The 14,871-nt window shown below is 43.5% G+C and overlaps 2 protein-coding genes across 2 annotated transcripts in view; one reads left to right on the forward strand and one right to left on the reverse strand.

The window, feature by feature from the left end:
• Nucleotides 1-1,708: 1,708 nt before the first annotated feature.
• On the reverse strand, nucleotides 1,709-7,551 carry CFAP410 (cilia and flagella associated protein 410). Its single transcript, XM_035132384.2, has 7 exons — nucleotides 7,376-7,551; nucleotides 6,564-6,582; nucleotides 5,385-5,431; nucleotides 4,665-4,894; nucleotides 4,234-4,408; nucleotides 3,699-3,795; nucleotides 1,709-2,724 (listed from the first exon to the last, which is right to left on the reverse strand). The coding sequence occupies exons 1-7, from the start codon at nucleotides 7,450-7,452 to the stop codon at nucleotides 2,596-2,598; spliced, it is 774 nt and encodes a 257-aa protein (XP_034988275.1). The 5' UTR covers nucleotides 7,453-7,551; the 3' UTR covers nucleotides 1,709-2,595.
• Nucleotides 7,552-14,420: 6,869 nt separating this feature from the next.
• TRPM2 (transient receptor potential cation channel subfamily M member 2) overlaps nucleotides 14,421-14,871 on the forward strand; it is a 35,778-nt gene continuing 35,327 nt past the window's right edge. Inside the window, exon 1 of the mRNA XM_035132382.2 lies at nucleotides 14,421-14,702. Within this exon, the coding sequence (XP_034988273.1) occupies nucleotides 14,508-14,702 (195 nt within the window). The 5' untranslated portion in view covers nucleotides 14,421-14,507. The remainder of the gene's footprint in view (nucleotides 14,703-14,871) is intronic.

The following is a 14,871-nucleotide window of genomic DNA, read 5'->3' on the forward strand; positions in this document are numbered from 1 at the left end:
CCCCTTTCTGCATCTTTTCCAGCTCTATAATATTATTTCTCCAGAACTAGACACTGTATTCCAACTATGGCCACATAATAGATTTGTTATGATTATGACACGGGCCTTATGATTTTGGCAGTTGTGTTTTGGTGGTGGCTTTTTCACAGCTAATTGTATTATGTGAAGCATTCCTTTGAATACAGTGAAATACTTGCACTAGGGTAAACCAGTATTACTTAACAAATGGTCTCCCCCTGTGATAAACCTTTACAAGGTGTTGGATTTCTACTGCAACACAGATCTCAAAAGAGAAATTGGATTCCTCAGAGAATATTCAGCTGGTAAATATTACTCAGGCTTTGCTAGTTGGCATATTTGCCTTCAGCTCAGTTTTTCCACAAGTAGCTCCTCACTAGTTGTGTCGTTATCAAACTGACAGTCATTCAGAGGCTGGCACCCGTGTGGCTTAAAACCTTGTGAACACTGCCCTCTCCATGCCCCGAGAGTCATTACTACTGCTTCTTCAAACAAATCTTATTGCTTAGGACAGGGGTGGAGAACCAAAGGGGTCAGCCCTTCATAGGTCAGTTTGACAGATGGGTGTGCACACCCACTTGTCATACGGTATCAGGTGAGTGTAACTTCAACCTAGGGCTGCAAAGGAAGAGCCGGGAGCTCTTTCTAAAGCCACAGCTTTTTGAATTTGGCGTGCAGAAGAGAAAAAGGTGTCAAAAACAAAAAATGCCAAATTTTGCCTGCAAAGGAAGATAACTACAGCTTGAACTTTCCTGCACCTGATGTCACATACGACATCTTGTGTGGGAAAAAGTGGCCATGACTTTCCAAAAGTAGCATTTTGGGCCTACCTCTAATAAGGACAAACCACCTGAAAGATTCCTACTCCTGGCTTAAATGCCTGGATCCCTCTGTTAAGAGTGGGTGACAGTAGCGCTTCAGAGATAGAATGTGCAAATAAAACCAGCAGCAGTAGGAAACAAGAGGCAAGGATCATATCATGAAAACATTATGTGTATTAAATCAATAAAACTCTCTTTTTTAAAATGCCTGAAGGACAAAGGTGCAATCCAGACATTGAGTCAAGCCAGAAATGGGCATTTCCCACATTCAACAGCACTCTATCTAATGCCTGTCCTAGTCAGAGTAGACCCATTTAAGTTAGTGAACATTACTCAGTGTTCAATATTCTGTTTCTGAATTGGATTTAGTTGTCAGCTGTGGAGTGAAACTTAATGGAGTTTTATAGGTGAACTTTTTTAAAAATAAAAAATGGATATCAGTACAACTGAAAAACACAGTTATTGAAGCTCAGCCCCTACCATTTTCCATAAGCCCTATTACTGGAGAGCTTGTTTCTACCTGTGTAACATCCATCCACTCTAAGGGACACTGGTCAACAAAAAGAAACAGAAAAAAGGGCAGGAGAAAAAACCAGCACTACAAAGTAAGCATTCTCAATTGGTGCCATCTATCCAGAGGTGGAGTTCAGAAATATCAGATCTGTGTTTTATATGTAATCAGAGAAAAGAGATCCATTGGTTGAGAGATATTTGTAACCAGAACTATTAGGAAAAAATATTCTTTTAAATAGTTAAGAACTTCCTATTACAAGAACACGCTACCGATCAGCTACTTAACAGCATCCACTTCAAGTGTGCTGCTGTGCACCAGATGCAGCTTGACAGACTAAACACAATGGAGCCAATACTATATTGAGAAGAGACGAAGTCTGTATTGTTGTTGGATTCAGACTTTAATACACTTCCTGCACCATATACCATCAACCCCACTTCCCCTGGTCCTTCCATCACAACAACTAAGTAAACTTGCTTTTTCTCTTTTAGGCTACTGTGTAGATTAAGCAAGCAAGTGGTAGAAGTCAAGGCAATATCCAAAAGGAGCAAGACCGCATTCTAATCAAGTAAGAAACAAGATGTTCCATTATACAAATCCAGAATTCTGACTACAGGTGACATTCTTGTGAAGTCCAAATCACTATTTAAAAGAGAAGGAAAGGTGAAGAGAAAGCCTAGAAGTTTGCCACTAAATTTGAAGTTCAATGATTATTTTTTTAAAAAAATGTCTCTGTTTTTGTGTAAATCGGGCCCTGAGATCAAGGGTCAGAAGCTCCTGACTGCAGGAGGATAGCGGCATCATAGGGATTTGTGTTCCAGTATGAAGACTATGCTAACAGATCAGCAGCTGCGGCTGACAGATTCACAACTGAAGCAAGACGAGGAGTGATCTTCTTCTACTGGGGAGGCACTAAGCAGAAGGCAGGGCCACAAATGCTGACCCCTTTTTCCACGTGACAACTACTTGCTGTAATTCGGTGTACACTTGTTTGCCCCCGCTGCCAAAGGCTTTTGCAGGTTGCTGGGTAGCAGTTGCATAGATGCAGGCACACATGTTGTGATTGCAGAGGAAAGCTTGCCTTAGAGCATGGTCCGAGTGCATGACGCACAATGAATGTATGACGTTTCTTCCTGTGTTCAGTAGCACACACCCCACACTAAGCCCAACAGCACAGGGATGGAGCAGCCAGAGCTGGTGATGCTAGTTCCGCTGAGCCATGAAACAGCTGCCTCAGATTCGCTATCGGTCCTCATGGAGTTCCTTCTTCTGCAAGGCTTGGAGCTTGTTCCCAGTGGTTTGATGGACAACTTCTAGTCCATCTGAATCAAGCTCTTCTAGGAGCATCATGATGGCATTGAGGACGTTGTTCTGTTAACCCAGGACACACAAGACAAAGGTATCAAAAATGGATCAGGAAATTCACTAATTTTTGCTGAAGTCTAGTCTCTACTAGTGCTTGACGATACTTTGCCCTCTCAATTTTCTTACACAAACATAGGTTTCTGGATCAGAGCAAAGGCTCGTCTTGATCAACAAACTGTTCTCAGTGGCCAAACATGCGGCAGAGCTCCCTTGCTTATAATCTGCAGCAACTACTGCTCTTGAAAGCAATGCTGTCCCATCTGCAGGACAATACCACAAGACCATGCATCTCTGAACAGGGGCACTTGGTTTACAGCTGTTTATGGCAAAGTATCTCAGGATGAGGTCAATTGATGCATGAGTCAGAACAGGCTACCTTTTGAGAGTCTGCCAGTTATATTATGATACGAATCTGCCCTTCCCCGCCCAGACTGCAAGGGCAGATCAGTTACTTAGTATTAACCATGGGATGAGGAAGCAAGGCCCACCAGCAGCTTCTTCCCTGTAGCCAAGGTCTGCTTTACCAAGGGGGAGAGAGATAGCAACTCCTTCCTACTACTGAGCAGCACATGGTGAGGTGGAGCTGCCCTCCGGCCACTGGCATTGCTGCAGCTTCCCTTAAAGGGGTGGTAACGAGATCAGGGTTGTATGGGAGCATTGCCATCCAACCGGAGCTCCTGCAATTGCAGTTTTGACTTCACCACCACCATGCCCCATCCCCATCCAGGTTTTCGGCAATGGCCCCAGTGTTGTGAGGGTAGCTCTCCCTCATGCCACATGCTGCTGCCCAGTGACAGCAAATTATTCACACATATCCAGTTTACCCTACCTATAGGATCCTGCAGCATTCCAAAGAAGCAGGACCAAGCTATTTCTGACTTAAGGGCCGCAGCAGGGCTTAGCTCAAAGCAGTGGCATAGCACATCATGCACAAAACACAGAGAGAACTACTGAGAGTGGGGAAAGGTTCTCGCACGCACCCGTTTCTTTCGGTTCCCCTCCATCTGCCTAGGGCACAAGGAGACAAACTTCTCCCTCGGAGCAACAGGCTTCATCCCAAGCTGCTCGCGGATTTTACTGGGCAGGATAAAAGGAAGAGAAAAAGGAAATAAGTAAAGCAGCCATATGGAAGCACCCACCAGCGCTATCGGAAATGGCAGAGCATAGCTGCTCCTGCTGGACACAAGAGATCAAATCACAAGAGCATTTCAAGACACGAGCTCTTGGCGTCCCACACAATAGCACACTGTGAATTTACACAGGAAGAGGGAGAATCTCTGTGTTGAGTCGGACATTCTCTAGCAGGGATGGGGAATCTGTGGCCCTTGAGATGTTGTCGGGTTTCATCTCTCATCATCCCTGATGACTGACCATGCTAGCTGGGGCAGATGGGAAATGGAATTCAACAACATATTGCGAGGGGGAGAGGCACAGGTCTCCACCCCAACCCCCCATTTTATATTAATAAAGTCCCAATAAAGAAATCCCACCAGAAAGAAACAGAGCCCTTCTCACTTTGTCTCCTCCAAGGTGAAGTTCATGACTTCATTTTCATTCTCTGCTGTAGACTCCGTTACACTGGATTCAGTAGTGGAATTTTGGCAGAAGTTTTCCACGTCCAATTTGGCTGGGGGTGATGTTATCTCTTCCCCTTCCAGCAGGGAATGGGACAGTTCTTCCTCTGTCACCACTACAAATATCAGGGAAAAAAGCAGAGGGAGCATTATTGTTAGATGAGCTCGGTGCTCTAGGGCTGGCACAGGAAGCCCTTGTGGGCTAGTTCTTTACTTGCAAGGGGTTTCCCACATAGGTAGCATTAAGAAAATGGGATCCCCAATGGTAGGATTCTACCACCACCACATTTTACTGCATGTAGACCTAAGAGAACTTTAAATCAGCAAATATAAAACACCAACAGAGGCAGGACAATTTGCTGTAATACGCACTCCGATTATCAAGCTTCTGGAGATTCGGAAGGTTGCGCAGCACCGTCATTCGATAGCGATGAGGATCAGGACCACAGCATGGGTTCTCAGAGAGCCAGAGGATTCTCAGACGGGGCAGCTTCTTCAAGTGGAACAGCTCAAGGAGGCTTGCAATATTGTTCCTCCTGAGATAAAGCTCCATTAAGTTCCGGCACTGGTTCATTGGCTCCAGGCTGGATATGTGATTTGCACTATTGGAGAAAGCAAAGGAAAGCTGGAAACCAGACGCAAGTGTTATCATCTTTATCAGGTTTGCATGACATAAGGCTCATGATCTGACTGCAATTCCCTGTGAGAAATACACATTATCTGCAGCAGTGCCCTGTCTCTCTGCAGGGGGACATAGGAAGCCTCATAGTAGCAAAATCTGCTACTATATACTGTAGAAGGCAGGTGGGCATTATTTAGTTTCATAACCTCTGGTCCAGGCAGAATTTACAGTAAGTAGGAAAGAGATACAAAGAACATGTGGCATAAGGCTGGCAATCCAACAGTCAATCAATTTCAGAAGATGAAGAAAAAGTCACAATGCAAGCATTCTCAACATGGTAGCAGGTAAATAGCCTGGACTGGTTAGGTTTTCAAGGGAGAATCCTATTCATCCTCAGAAGGGAGATTTTTATTTCCCCTGGATTAATTTGTTAAGCCAACATTTACCTTTTAGCAGACTCCAACACATACCTGAACGTGATCACCTCAATGTTGGGAAGCTCACAGCAAATAGAAATCTAGAAAAAGAGAATCACGCAGAAGAGAAGCTTTAGCAAACTTTAGCAGTCTCTTCTTGGTGGGGCAGGGAGGAAGCATGTAGTTTGCTAACTGACCCAGTAAGCCTGTTAGAAATGATAGGTGATCATATTGGAAGTTTTGTTTTGTAACCATTTATTTAACTTAGGGCCAATGTACTCATTAAAATAAATAAATCCCAGGACTACAGGGCTGGAAAGGTCACCTGTATCAAGGCAGGGTGCTCTGCTTCCAAATTACCGTACTTACAAAATATTAGTATCTCTCTCTTCTGACAACAACAGCTTCCTAGGGTCTTAAGACAGTGATCGCTCTGATCTTGTCCTACCAATAATCATTTTAAGTTGAAGTGCCAAGGATCAAGCCTGGGACCTTCTGAATGCAAAAGCATGTACTCTACCAATGAGCTATACTCCTTAATGGAGATCAGTACAGGCAGTGAAGGCTCTGGGTCCATTACAGCCATCATGTCAATACCGTAATTCCCAGTTGGCCGTGAAAGCTAGGCCAAGAGAAAGCACAGAGAGGCGGCATCTCAAGGAAGCCAGACAGCTCTTTGTTTCATACTTACTGACAATTCCTGCATGAAATAGTGGCTGCTGATACTTGTGCCAAGCTACTGTAAAGCCACCTCATCACCTCCTTATCTCTAGTATACTTCTAGTATAGAAGTATAGTTCTAGAAAGAAGCAAAAAGGATCAAGTTATTAACTTTTGCTTCCTCCTTGGAGCTGGTCTCTCTCTGTGCTCTGTGTGTTTGATTTCAACAAGGAACAGCTAAGAACCACTCCTGACCCCATTCCTTCCTCTGCTGGGAAAATGCAAGTGCTATAATTGAAATTAAGACCTTGCCATATCTACTAATCATAGGAGGACTGGAGCATTTCCCTTTTCCGATAACTAAAACAGGCAGGAGAAAACTGGATTATATGCACCCTCTCACTATTAGCTACTGAAGACAAGCAGAAAGCAAAATTTTTGAGATACACCAACTGTTCAACAAGTAAGGTATACAAGGGGGCATCCAAATTCTCTGCTTCTATCCTTTAAAACAACAATGGCAAACACCATGCCAGTTCACTGCTTTTTTAGAAAGTTAGGAACAACACTTACATCTGATATGCGGCTGCCCCTAAAAGAGAAAAACAATCTTTTTAATAGGTAAAACAGACCATGCACTTAAAATGCTGAAACAGTGTATTTATAGCAAACAAAGGAAAGTCACTTGTGAGGCACAATTAAAGGCCTTTACAAGTATTCTGGCTCTCCTCTGCATTCAATGGAAGTGGCACTGCAATGACAAGCTCTTCCTACCTGAGCCCCTGTGTACATATATATCTGTACACATTTTTTCCGCACCTCTGCAGTGCATCTACAATTATATGTGCATGAGCACCTCTCCACACAATCCGAAACCAGTGGAGAATTTGCTATGCACATACTGTACAAGGAAACGTATTCAGCGATGTTGCAAACGTCCCAATACAAGAGGAGCCAGACACTGGATGACTGAAAACAGTGTAAGCAATCAGGTATGCGAAGTTTTCCCCAACGCTGCATCTGCTGGGGGCAAACCACCTGTTGATTTGTGCCAGGTATGCTGCCAAAAGAGACACTGGCCAGGAGGAAACTGTAGCAACCCTATCAGGTGCAGCAGCACAACAGGGGAGGGGAGGGAGAATGGACCGATTTTAGCATCTTTATTTTGTGTTTCGACCGCATGGTGAGATTCCTGCATTGCAGGGGCTGGACTACATGATCCTGGGTACCTCCCAAGTCCACAATTCTATGGTGCCATTATTCTAACTCCCAGATCTTCCGTTTCCCAGCCGGTCAGCCGCGGACCCCTCTTCCACCCCGGTTTGCAATGCGGCTCTTCCCTCCCAGCTCCGCCGCCAGGTGAGCGCTGGCCTCTCTCCCCGTACCAGCAGTTCAGCTTGCGGACGCCGTTGAGGTTGGTGGCCTTTGCCCGGGACAGGACCACCTTACGCGTCAGTTTCATGGCCGCGGCGGGGTCCCCGGCCTTCCCGGGGCGGGTCGCCAAGGCCCGCTCGCCAGCTTCCGATGCGTTTCCAAGGGCGGGCCCGGGCCCGGGCCCGGGCGCGGGCGCAGGCGCAGACGCCTTCGCCTCCATCCCGCTCACAGCAGAGCAGGCACGCTTGGCCGGGGCGGGGCTTAAACTGCCTGCCCCGCCCCTCGCCCTCTTCACCCAGCAGCGCGAGCCTGAGCCAACGACTTGCAGGGGGCGGAGTTAGTCGCGGCTCTGGACCACGAGGGGTGGAGTCAGATGAGTGGGCGGAGTCGCCGGGGAGACCGTTAGTACGGTAGCTTTTGGCGGCGTTGTGCTCTGCGCGTGCGCGTCAACTGAAATATGAATACAACGGTTGACGGCGCTCGCCTGTGCCTCAAATTAATTGTTATTATTGCTCCTACGTTTTTTTCCAAGCAAGAACCTCAAAAGTAGCATACATGGAGCTTAGGCCCCCCTTTTTTGGAATGCTAAAGCGACCCTGTGAGGTTTGTATGATTGACCCCAGTTCGGGTTAAGATGGTATGTATGTATATTGAAACTATTTTTTATGAGTTTTGTTTCTACAGTACTTGTCTTTCCTCTAAGGAACTAAAAGTAGCACGTGCTGTTTCTTCCAATCCAATTTTATCCTCACAGCGACCCTGTAATGTAGACCAGGGCAAAGCTTGTCAGTCTAAGTCTATACCTCAGATAATCTGGGCAGGAACAATAATATCCAACAAATAAAGCTAGACTTCATAAGCGGTTATACTTGAGTCAGGAACATTGCGCTAAAACTTTGAAATATACTGTTCTGGCTCAGTTTGTAGATCCATCAGGCACACAAAAATTCTAGCCATTACATGCCTATCCTGTACCCATTTACTTAGAGGTTTTGATGATTAAGCAGTACAGTGGCACCTGGTTTTTCAAAAGTAATCCGTTTAAGTTCTGAAATGTTTGAAAACGGAGGCGCAAAGGGCGGTTTGCAAATTTAATTGAGAAAATTGAGTAACACTCAGCGGAAGCCATTTCACTTGCGAGGCGCATTCGAAAATTGAAGCATTTACTTCTGGGTTTTCAGCCTTCGAGTTCCAAAATGTTTGTCAACGGAGATGTTTGAAAACCAAGGAACCTCTGTATATTAATCCTGGTAAAATAAGTTTACTTTGCAATTGGCTCCATTGGTGCTAATGCAACATCCAGTCTTCAGAAAGAACTATGCAAATTTAAAAAGTTTCTAAATAAATAAAAACAAAACAAACTTTTGAGTTACAACATTATGTGTCTGGGAGCTTTGTTTTGTTTTTGCTAGTTTATTATGTATTTTGTGTTTTCATGTTGTAAACTGCCTTGTGATCTTCGGGTGAAGGGTGGTATATAAATTCAAACAGCATCAACACCTTGTTTTTCACTGTATCTGTGTGTCTTAATAACATGGGAAGCAGATGCCCATGATTATCTAGGCAACTACATTACCCGCAGCACTCATTAGCAATTGATAAATGGCACACACACAAAAATAAAATGCAAGGTAAAAATCACAAGAATGGAACAAATGAGTTTGGGGGAAATGCAGTATCTGTGTGAGGATGGACAAATTTAAAACAAGATGGAGATTATTATAACTTGGTAACTAACAAGACTTAAATATTATAGATGGAATCATACATTCCTGAACATCATAGTTGCAGCTTGTAACTCTTCCTAGTCTTTTCTACTCTCTCCTAAAGAATTGGGATTTGGCCAGAATTAGCCATGATCTGGTAATCTCTAGATGAATTACCGCAACAAAATTCACTCTTACTGGAGTTGCCACTGCTCAGAAGTTTTACTTTGGACAAATTGCAGCTGCTGAGTTTATTTATTTTTATTATTTGCTGTCATCTGTAGCCTCATAGCAAGAGTTTTCTATTGAATTTGTTGTTGACTGATACAATATTACACAAGTGCACTTGTACTGGTTACTATTAAACTTCTGGGCACACAAATCAAAGTTCTGATTTTTTTTTAAAACCCCGTAAATTCAGAAATTGTCAGGACTTGGCATACTTCAGAAACAACTTTTGTATTTGTGAACTTTGTCCTTGTCCTTGTATTTGTGAACTTGGTGTCCTTTCTATGGACTTTAAGGGAGGCAACTAAACTATCCATTACCATGAAATGCTTAATTATGCTTTTTTTTATGGTGCTTAATTATGTACCGTAGTACCTGAATGCAGTTGGGCTTCCACTCTTGTCGTCTTTTGTTGCTTGTGTCATTTGCACTGATTTGTAAACTTTACTGTGTTTTATGTATTGGTGTATTTACTGTTTTATCTCACTTCTTATATTTTAACTGTTGGCAATCACCTTGAGGGCTCTTATGATATGGTGGTACTATACTGTATATAGGTTAACAAAAAATCCATAAAAGGGACATACACTTCCTTGAGGAAAGATGAATAGAGCTTGTGCAACAAATAAGCGACAACTTGGCATTTATACTACAGTGGATGGAAAAATATGCATGTCTCTAACCACCCTTTCTCTCACTCACCAGAGCACCTTTCATATTTCTTCAGCATGTATCCTAGAAGCTCTTTGGTGACCTTGATGTCTGAGATTAATGTACTTTCCATCTTTTCTAAAGTAAATTTTTACATAATTGCCTGTTGGTTTTTCCTTTCACAGAGCTGTAAAAACTTGAAAAACACTCCTATTCATGGGCACTCAGGGCTCCTTCTAAGCTCATTAGAGCTTTAGACATACTTGCCTAAATAGACTTGGATCAGGACCTCAGTGGTTATATTGTAGACAGCATGATGCCAGCCAGATGGTGGGTGGTGAAGAGCATCTAAGTTGGCTGAGAAAAGAAGCAGCCAAATCTGCCTGTTGTGGACTATAGCACCTATCTGACTAAGCCAGCATGACCAATGGTCGGTGATAATAGAATCCTAGAATTGAAGGGATCCTGAGGGTCATCTGGTCCAACCCCCTGCAATGCAGGAATCTCAGCCAAAGCATCCATGACAGATGGCCATCCAACCTCTGCTTAAAAACCTCCAAGGAAGTCTATCACCTCCCGAAGGGAGTCCATTCCACTGCCAAACAGCTCTTAATGTCAGAAAGTTCTTCTGATGTTTAGTCACAATCTCCTTTTTTGTAACTTGAAGCCATTGGTTTGTGTCCTACCCTCCAAAGCAGGAGAAAACAAGCTTGCTCCATAGTCCACATGACAGTCCTTTAGATATTTGAAGATAGCCACCATATTTCCTCCCTGACTCCTCTTTACCATGCTAAACATACCCAACTCCCTCAACCATTTATCATAAGGCTTGGTTTCCATATCCTTGATCATCTTGGTTTCCCTCCTCCCTTGATCATCTTGGTTCCATCTTGTGGTGCCCAGAAGTAAACACAGTATATCAAGGACTAGCTGGCCCTGCCACACGTTGCTGTGGCTCAGTCTGTTAAATGGAGCCTCAGAGTCCCCCTTCAGACTCTTCTCACCATCAGAGTCCCCCTGTTGTATGCGTGTTCTGTTTACACAGGCACAACTCTCTGACTCCCCCCACCCTATCCTGATCCATGACCCATCCCGACCCCTCCTCTCCCCACCCCACCCCGGCTCATCCCTGTTATTGGCCCCAACCTGTCCCTGTTTTCCTAGGTGCAGTACCAGTGTAGCCGTCACTAGAGGCCACTGTTTTCCAACCTCTCCTGTGCTCCCAGCATGCACTTTCGTCTGATTTGTGAGTTCTGGAACACGTGGTTTTGGGGTTTTTACATTGCACAGGTGTGACATCTGTCTGAAAACGGTATGGGCTTGTTCTCGTAGTCACATTTGACTTTGTGTCCAAATTTGAATGCAACCGGTCAAGCGGTTACATTGAACATTGGAGATGAACACACACACCCAGTTTACATTTATATATATATATATAGATAATAGTGTGTGTAGGAAGGGAGTCTTATCTTTTTAGAACTTTCCCCATTTTGGCTCTTATTCCTACCTTTAAATAAATAAGTAATTTATTTAAAATGGTTTTGCATGTGTACATGGAAAGCTAAAATAAGGACTTCTGCTTTTAATTGCATTTCTCACAGATATTTACCGGTATATAAATAAACCATCTCCACTAGAAGTGATTTTCTCCACCCCCAACATTATTTTGGGGGCAGCTATTTATCAATACATAAAGGGAGGACCCATGAAATGGTGACTGAATTTTGACCCTTGCTTTTACCACAAAGGATCCAACAGATATTATGGCAGCTAGAAGCATGTACTGCTAGCGCAGTACATGTAGTAGTATCTATAAGGCTGGACTGTTGTGGTTGCGTGTAGTCACAGTCTCTAAGATTTTAATGCAGGCCTACCAACTTGGGCCATTCTTTGGCTTTTCCCCCAAACAATTTAGTGTATTTTATCCTGATTATATGGAAGACTGTGAGCCAAATGCAGTTATTCACTCTGGGGAATTGTTAGCCTATTTTTACAAGAATGTCACCATAACACTAGCAGGAAGGAGAGTCGGCTAATTGCAGTTGAGTATACTGCAGCCACCTCATGAGAAGAGAAGAATCCTTGGAAAAGACCCTGATGTTGGGAAAGATGGAGGGCACTAGGAGAAGGGGACGACAGAGGACGAGATGGTTGGACAGTGTTCTCGAAGCTACGAACATGAGTTTGACCAAACTGCGGGAGGCAGTGCAAGACAGGAGTGCCTGGCGTGCTATGGTCCATGGGGTCACGAAGAGTCGGACACGACTAAACGACTAAACAACAACAAATACTGCAGCCATACTGTATGCAGATCAGACCCCAGAGGCATCTTCTTAAGTTATTGGGGCATTATTTGTTTCTGATACATGTGGACTAGTAGGCACATTGGAACATGCATCAAAAAGCAATTTGACTTTTGCCCCATCATTTGTATTGCTCAGTTAGGGAAGCTCCTCAACTGGACTGTTCAAAAACTGGACTGCTTTCTCTACAATTGTTCAAGACAAATGTGTGACTCTACACCACACAATCTAGCAAACTCTGGATTTGTCTTCCTATCCCAAGCTCTTGAGCGGGGCTGGGGACAGTTTCTTTCTGCAGTGTGATTTGTTGGCAAGCTGCCAACCCTCGATCTGTCTCCTCCTCTTAACTGCAGTCACTTCAGAAAGGCTGCCTCTTTCTCCAGCCATAAAGTGACCAGCTTGCAGCATGAGACAGAGGTATGTCCCTCGTGTCTGTCAGGAAGTACATGAGTAGGAGTGGGATCGGGAGGATGCTGCAGGAAAGGTAGAAACAAGCTGTTTGTGTGTGTGGCTTTTTGTTGCAAATTCTAAGAACCTTTAAAATGGGGGGAGGGAGGCTGAAGTAGCAAATGCTGGGAATTTGCACCTAAGTGACACTTTGCACATTTAGAGATGGATAAAACAGTCTCTGCAGAAATTGCTTAGTAATTCTACTGACTGGACTGAAATACTCCGCACTGCAAGGTCAGGAGAAATCCTTGATGCATTTTAAACAGTCTGAGATCGCTTTGTGCAATACACATGGAACTGGAGGCTTATGTGCAGAGAGATAATAATTGTATGATGTGGATGAGTTGATGCTTTGTAATTTCTTCTTTCAAGCTGTACCTCATTAGCTTAGAAGTATGTGGATTCAATGTTTCTTACTCGATAGGATTGTGTGCATAGGATTGTAGTTTATGCCTATAGGGAAACCTTGGCAAAGTGCTTTTACAGCAAGACCATTTATGAGACTATCCAGAGCTAGAAAAATTTCTTTTTGATTTTTGGAGTTAGAATGACATTTTTAGGAAGCTGCTGTGACAGAAGTGCAATCAGTACTGGAGCACATGCTGATACTTTTTATTGGGCTCTCAGCTGATGTGAACTTTGCTGGTTATACCATTTCCAATTAAATCTCCACCTTCCCTTTGCTAGAAATATTTGAAGCATCATAAAAACCACCTGAGGTCATTAGTCTCCAGTGGAATAATAAGTGTTGTTTCAGATGTTTCCTTAAGTGAATTTAAAAGGGGGGAGGAGAGATAATTGAATTACTAATCTTAAGAAAACAGTTTAAGATGCAGTAATTGAGCCAGGAAATGCAGATAAGTCATATAAATGAAGAGACTTACCATATTTTGCCCATTTGTATGTTTCTCAAATATTTCTCAAATATTTCCCACCTAAAGAGAGATCAGGGTGGTGTGTAGAGAGGCACTGCTTACAGTAGGTATACAGCACAATTCTAAGTATGTTGGAAGTCTCACTGAATTCAAAGGGGCTTGCTGCCTTGAAAGTATGCTCAGAATTGCAGCCTTAATGCGAGAATAACTGCTGTGCCTTTTCTTGTGGAAAGGGCATTCCATCTAGTAACAGATATAAGGACTTGCCATTATTAAAGACTGCTAAACTCTCATCTACCCCAGCCAACATAGCCAATGGTCCGGGATGATGGGAGCTATAGTCAAGCCACTGCTGGAGGGCCACAGGTTCCCTACCCTTGTGTTAGGACATTATGATGTAGTGGAAGATACAGAAAGTATTAAGATTATTCTATATTTTACCCTTACATTTATCTTGTCTAAAAATAAGCAGCATCAGTCAGGGGGATCTAGTCTAACTACAAATAAGCACCTGGTTGACCATGGTGAGAACAGGATGCTAGACTAATGGGCCTTTGGCCTGATCCAGCAAGGCTCTTTTTGTGTTTTTAAGACTTTCCCCTGCTTTTGCTCAATTAACAGGACAACATTTATCCCTGTAACTCAGTGCTTTTTCAACATGTTAGTGCTTAAAATATATTTGCGTACCTTGAATACTAGTCATAACCTCAGTGTTGTGGTACTATCTGAACATAGGGGAATCTAACAAATTCACTATAATACTTGAATTGAAATATGCTTCAGTCAGAAGATCCATTTTGGTGTTTCTAAAATGCAGGTAGTGCTCTCCTGTTGAATTCCACTATCTCTGAGATGATGGTTTTGAGGGATCCTCTTCCAAGTGTGTTTGAAGTCTGAACAGCATCAGTGAGTGACCTGAGAAATATAGCCATGGCTGGGCCAGGCAGGAGAATCAGAACACTCCCTACAGATCTGAATAAGGTCTGCCCTGATGAAGGAGATGGCTATCCTGTGTATCCTAGGAGCTACTATGACCTTGACATGGTCCCCAATCTCAGACGAAGTAACAGCGCCTTTAGTAAGAGCAAGAAGAGGGCTCACTTTAACTCTGGCGCCAATGAAAAGGTAAGTTAAATAAAAAGAAGTGATACATTGGAGGAGTAAACTGACATGGGGCGGAAATCATGAGTGCAAGTTGATGCGAAAAAATAATCCCATCTTAAAAGGATAGCTTGGCTACAAGTTGAACTGTCCCTTAAAAGACCCCCAATTCAGCATTGTGCAAAAATGAATG

The sequence above is a fragment of the Zootoca vivipara genome, chromosome 5 (assembly GCF_963506605.1).
Source record: "Zootoca vivipara chromosome 5, rZooViv1.1, whole genome shotgun sequence".
NCBI classification, from domain to species: domain Eukaryota; kingdom Metazoa; phylum Chordata; class Lepidosauria; order Squamata; family Lacertidae; genus Zootoca; species Zootoca vivipara.

What these genes read in the sequence shown, in the direction of transcription:
- CFAP410 (XM_035132384.2), bottom strand. Translation starts at nt 7,452, where the DNA reads ATGAAACTGACGCGTAAGGTGGTCCTGTCCCGGGCAAAGGCCACCAAC. An exon ending in ATTGAGGTGATCACGTTCAG is followed by an intron (nt 4,895 to 5,384) that starts GTATGTGTTGGA and finishes TTTCTCCAATAG; the next exon opens with TGCAAATCACATATCCAGCC. An exon ending in CCAGAAGCTTGATAATCGGA is followed by an intron (nt 4,409 to 4,664) that starts GTGCGTATTACA and finishes TGATATTTGTAG; the next exon opens with TGGTGACAGAGGAAGAACTG.